The sequence below is a fragment of the Nycticebus coucang genome, chromosome 8 (genome assembly GCF_027406575.1).
Source record: "Nycticebus coucang isolate mNycCou1 chromosome 8, mNycCou1.pri, whole genome shotgun sequence".
Lineage (NCBI taxonomy): Eukaryota > Metazoa > Chordata > Mammalia > Primates > Lorisidae > Nycticebus > Nycticebus coucang.
In genome coordinates, this window is record NC_069787.1 from 94,748,310 (window position 1) to 94,754,171 (window position 5,862).

A 5,862-nucleotide genomic window follows, 5' to 3' on the forward strand; every position below is an offset into this window, starting at 1 on the left:
AAGCTAGCTCTCTCTAATGCAGTCCCTGCTATTAGAAACTGCCCTGTATCACCCTTCCCTTCCTAAGAGGATATCTGGGAGATTAGTGAGGCCGTGCCTCATCCACAGCACCCTCAGGCAGGGTAGTTCCAGGGCCAGACCTCTAACCCCCAGGGTGTACTAAGTTCAAACCATCCAGGCGCTAGTGAGGCGTCACCAACTCATTCCCTGGAAGCAGAGGCTAAGAAGCACTCTGTGGAGGCATAAAGAGGAAAGGTGACTTTATGTCTGACAGGAAGTTTCATCCTCCTCAAAGCATATATGGTTGGGGCTGGGCCTAGCCCAGCCGAATGACCTTGTGAATCCAGTCCACAAATACAGAGACACGTGTGAAGACAGCTGGCCAGCGGGGCCTCGCACATACTCGGTTGGGGATTATAATTCCCTCTAGGACCCAGCAGTCATGTGTAAAACAGGCAAGTGGGCCCCCGTAGTCACCCTGGTAGATTGGAGAACCACATGATGAGGACCAGGGCAATGACTAGCCTCCTGTGATGAAGTAGTACACTTCCAGACCCCCATACCCTCCCTGGACTAGCCCTGGGGCCCTGCTACTGACCTCACAGGCCCCCACAGGGGCCAGCAGTCCCTTAGTGCACATTTCACTCTCCCGTACTCGTCCTCGGTGCTTGATGTTACACTCCTGGTTGGAGATGACATTCAGCAAGGCCACCTTTAGGACTGTGCCATCACTTGTATCTACAGTGAGGGGAAAATGGAGGAGAGGGCCCTGCAGCAGGATCCAGAACTGGACCTCCAGGCCTAGAACAGTCCATGCCCATGCACTGTGCTCTTACTTTTGGTCTCACCCCAGCCTGCGATCTCACACTTGGTCCCTGGAGGCACCACATATCGCTCAGGGGGCAGGCAGATCAGGGCCACACGCTGGTTCAGGGTCACAGATCTTTAGCAGGAATGGGGACACTCAGGGCCTGAGACCACAAGGCCTAGCCCCATCTTACCCTCTCAACTTGTCTACTTACCTCTCTAGCTTGAGCAGGACAAGCTGGGAGCCTGAGGGCCCACACACCATCTTGGCTACTGGGACCTGCTGCAGGCCTGGCTCCCCGGGCTGTGGGTCTTGGAACAGGGTGCCCAACCATACCTCATAGCCCGTGAGAGGCATATGGCTGGGAGAGAAACTCTGCTAGATCATTTGTAACTCCCATTCTGCTGTCCCAAGGTTGGCTTGTCTGGGGAAGGTGGCAGGGGGAGGGATGAACCCAAAGGGGTGGGCCTGGGTTCCCAAACCTAAGGGAGGCTCACCAGGAGGAGAAGCATTGCCGGGCAGTCACTACCCACTGCTCTTTCACTAGGGACCCCCCGCAGAAATGCTGGCCCTTCCTGGAGAAGTGTAGATTATACAGGGAACAGTGAGTCCTGAGACATGGCTGAACCTGCAGTCTGGCTAGGATCTGTGTGATAGGGACAGGTTCCCACCCTCTACTGCCATAACTACAGAGGACACAGCCTCAGTTCCTTTCTTGGGGAAACACAGTTATGCCTCACCGGTTACGCAAGCTGACTGTCCAGGGTGAGTTGCCTGGCTGGCCCCCCACCACACGCAGCTTGAATCGGTCCAGCCGATCCACCCTCCTGCCACATTTCTCAAACTGCATCTGGTCTGGGGGATGAAGTGTGCTGGATGAACCCTTGATTGGATAGAGGTAGAGAACAAAAGGGCCCTGACCCACAAATGGCCCAAGTCAAAACCTGGTGGGTCCAGGATGGATGGCAGATGATCATCATCTGAAAGATGAAATTCACTAGGGTTAAGAGGGGCCAACCTTTCCAAGTATGTGCTGAGGCAGGGTCATGGGGGAATGTCACCAGTGCTTACCACAGCGCCGCAGGGCACAGTAGTCAAATGGGGTCCCTGGGTCCATAGTGTAGCACCAGGGCCCGTGGCTATCCCTGTCAGGGTTGCGGCAGAAGTTCTCCTCCAGTTGGGCGTGTGGGGCAGAGGTGGGTGTGAACCTAGGCAGGATGGGGAGCAAATCATAGCAGGGTACCCTCGAGCCTTGTCCAGACTCTATCAGAAATACCAAAGCTTGCCACTGAAGGATTAAGGCCCAGGTGAGGCCAGGTGCACTGACAGACTCACTGTGGTCTGTGCGGGGTCTCTGCTGACCAGCGCTGACACTGGACACCCCTACGAGTCTTGCTGACGGTCCCGCGGTACTGTTCTCCTGTGCCATGGTAGCAGTCTGTGGCAGGTAGGGTGGCCATCAGCCCCAGTCCTCACCCCAACTCTCTCAGGTTCCACGCCTACAGCCTGGCTCTGTGGCCCCCCTGCTGGAGTCTCACCCTCTGTCCGTACATGGTCCACGCAACGCTGGATCTGGTAGCAGAAGGCCACGCGCATGCCAGGCCGAGATGTGAAGCACCAGGGTGCCTCGGAGCCATCGGGGTTCCGGCAGAAGTTGTCCCTAAGGTCCCTAAGCAGGAGCCCCACTTAGCCATGGAAGAGTCCCACCTAGCCATCAGCCAGCCTCCCAGTAGGGCAGGGTCTCCAGCTCTGTCCCAGACCCCACTTTCCTTCAGTTCACGCCCAGGGACTACCCTCCTCCATCCTCCCACAGAAGTACATCCCTAGCGCCCATGTGCCACCTTACTTGCACTCATATTTCTCGGGCACAAAGCGATGCTGATGTGGGCTCTGCGAGTCCCAACGCTGGCAAGGTACGCCTGAGGCGGTGGTATTGACTGTGCCTCGGTAGCCCTCACCCTTTCCGCGGAAGCAGTTTAGAGACGTCGCCTCGTGGTGGGGCTGTGCCACAGACCCTTGGATGGACCGAGGCAGGTCGAACCCCAAGTTGGAGCTGAGATCCCGCTAGGATAGGGACTAGGCCCGCCTTTCGCTAGTCTACAGTGCCGCGCGGAATTTGCTCTCAGCTCACCCCCAGATCACGCCCAGCCCTTACTCCCTCCCTAGCTAAGTCAAGCTAAGCCTCCCGTATTTCCCAGGCTCAGTTCCCGCCGCCTACCACAGCGAGGGAGGTTGCAGAACTCTCGCTCAATTTGCGGGTCGGTGGTGTAGCACCAGGGTCGCTCCGAGCCGTCCGGATTCCGGCAATAGTTGTCGTCCAGATCTTGGTCGAGGAACCTGGGGGTTAATAACGAGACGGGAACAAAGACTCTGGGACTCAGGCTCATCTGGCTGCGCCCAGTTTGCTTATATAGGGCCCTGCTCCTAAAGTTCTGGGCCCTCCCCTAGCCAGGTCCCTTGGGCGCTGATCCCCCCCACGAGTACTTCCTCGGCTCGAAGGGGTGCTGGTGCGGTGCGGGCGCTGCAGGTCCCAGCGCTGACATTCGCGTCCCGACTCAGTGCGGTCCACCGCGCCACGGTAATCCTCGCCATTGCACCAAATACAAGCGGCTAGAGGCACAAGGCCAGTGCGTTGGTGGTTGGGCCTGGGGCCAGTCCCTCCCTCCCTCCCTGGAGCTTGAGCCTGCACCCCTTACCCTCCTGGCAGGACTTGATGCCGCAGCTCTGGAAGCGCACGGCAGGGTCTGTGGTGTAGCACCAGGGTCCTCCCGGGTCCCCGTCGGGATTGCGGCAGAAGTTCTCTTCCAAGCCATTCCTGAGTGTGGGGGTGTACCTGGGGGGCAGAGAGCATCTCTAGAGTGCTCGCTAGGGGAAGGCTCCAGGCAGGAAAGAGGGAAGGTGTTTGCCTCACTTGTGGTCATTGGGGAACTTGTGGCTCCAACTCTGGCAGGGCAGGCCACTTGCGGTAGTGGCTACAGTGCCTCTGTACTGGACTCCATTGTCCATGATGCAGGTCCGTATGTAGTCTGGGAGCAACAGAAGGAAGATCAACGCAGGCTGAGGCCCTAGGTCCCTTACTGCTGCCCCACTCCCACAGTCACATGCCTTTCTTTTGAAAGAGGTCACAGCACCCAGAATGCTGCAGATGTGTATGGGGTGAGTTCTGGGTCCATGGCAGCAGTTGGCAACCGTGGCTACTCACATTATAGTGGAAAGCCCTGGGGAGGAGAAGGCACAGGATAAGCAGGCAGCTCATGTTCCATCATCTCCAGTCATATCTAGGTTAGGTGGCCACTCACCGGCAGTCAAGTAAGGACCCACATCGACCAGCACACTCCTCAGCATCTGCCACATCCTCCTGCCAAGGCCCAGGCACAACTGCATGTAGCAGGTGCTGTAGTTCTGTGCCCCGGAGCACCTGGAAATCATTCAATGGCGAGCGCTGCCCTGCAGGTTGAATATGTGTTGACACAGTGCAGGTGGGCATACATGTCAATACATGTATATTGGCCTAGCCACATCTTGTTCATTTAGTGGATGAAAGCTGCAAGGCTTCTAGAATAAGCCCTGTGTGCATATTTGAAGGCCATCCCAGCCCTCTGTTTAGTTACTTGTTAAGAAAATGTCCTGAGGGAAGCAGTCCTAGACATTGTGGTTATTACCACTCACCAGGCACTGGGCTTAAGTCTAACACATATACTCCATGAGAACCGTGAGTGATGATGCTTGCTCTATGGAGCTTGCACCATCTCATCTCTCAGATGAGAATGCTAAGATTCAGAGCCATCACACTACCTAGGCAGGGACCAAGCCTAAGTACTCTGACTCCAGGTCTGGGCTCTCACCTGCACAAAGGCATATGCTAAGTTAGAGGGGTACCTCAGACTCAGGAGGGGGTCACTGTCCACACATGTGTGTTTGCACATCTGTGTGGTTCCAATACAGACAGCTTCAATGCTGCAGCAGACATGCTAATGGAGGCCTGAGTGGGCAGTGTGTGTGTGTTCCCAGGGCTTCTAAGCTCTGCTCAGGAGGCCAAGGTCACTGCTCCATGCCCTGTAGGAAAGTGAGCTCCTCCTTTAGTTTCCATCCTGGAATAGTAGGATGGGGCCAACCTTCTCCTGAAGGTAGATGGGGATCAGGGTAGGGGGTACTCACCAGGGACCCCTGAACATTGCATCAGGAGCAGCAGGAGCGAGAGCCACCCCATTCTTCTAGCTGAAGGCTGCAATATGACTCAACACAGCCCTATCCGGGAAGTTGTGAAATCTGTCCCTACAGGATTGGGTGGCTTTGGCTCCACACCTCCACTGTAGGCCTGCTGGGGCCTGATCGGAGAGACCCTGTGGCAGGATCTGGGTGGGGTCAGGCTTCAGGCCCTGTGAGTCAGGTGCAAGGACCCTCACCCCGGTATAGCTAGACCCCTGAGAGTCCTCCCAACACAGTGGCTAGGTGTTGGGAAGGTTTGGTGGGAATGTGTGGGTGCCTTGAGGTGGGGATGATGCCCTCTGCAGCCTAGTCTACTCAAAGGCATTGTAAAAGTGGGAGCTGCCAGAGACCTGGGTTCCAGCCCCTGGGTGGTGACATTAAACTTTCCTGAGCTTCAGTTTTCCCTCGTAAAGTGGGGAACATTACTTACCCCAGCTCCAATGTTGCCTCCCCCATTTGCTGACTTATCGGCCCCAGCTGTAGGGAGGTCAGCCCACACCCAGGCAGGGGAGCCCAGGGAGTCCCACCGCGCCCACCAGAAGTGCCATCCCAGGGAAGGTGAGAAAGACTGTCCATTGGACCTAAACAGGGGTGGGGGTGACAGGTAGCAGGGACTCTGGCAGGGACGTCTGAGCTGGGTCTACAGGTATGAGTAGGAGTTAAGACAGGTGGCCTAGGGATCCCGATTAGAACGTCGTTGCGTTCCTCGGAGGTTGGGCTGAGAGCGCCCGCCTTTCATTGAACTTGATGCAGGGAACACCTGGTCCGGAGGCCGCAGAGAGGGTCCGCTAGCGGAAGCCGGGCGCGGGCCGATGCGCGTGCGCGGCTGGTGGCGCGGCGCGGCG

The 5,862-nt window shown here is 57.0% G+C and overlaps 1 protein-coding gene across 1 annotated transcript; it reads right to left on the reverse strand.

Moving 5' to 3' along the window:
* Window positions 1-238: 238 nt before the first annotated feature.
* MST1 (macrophage stimulating 1) lies at window positions 239-5,106 on the reverse strand. The gene is given in 19 exon segments (XM_053600037.1): window positions 239-478; window positions 599-738; window positions 837-943; window positions 1,023-1,169; window positions 1,306-1,383; window positions 1,549-1,663; window positions 1,753-1,788; window positions 1,880-2,016; window positions 2,144-2,246; window positions 2,347-2,477; window positions 2,655-2,823; window positions 3,027-3,145; window positions 3,293-3,321; window positions 3,324-3,418; window positions 3,505-3,641; window positions 3,720-3,834; window positions 3,914-4,026; window positions 4,108-4,255; window positions 4,967-5,106. Coding segments are annotated over 19 exon segments (2,133 nt in total). The 5' UTR covers window positions 5,019-5,106; the 3' UTR covers window positions 239-316.
* Between the last annotated feature and the right edge of the window lie 756 nt (window positions 5,107-5,862).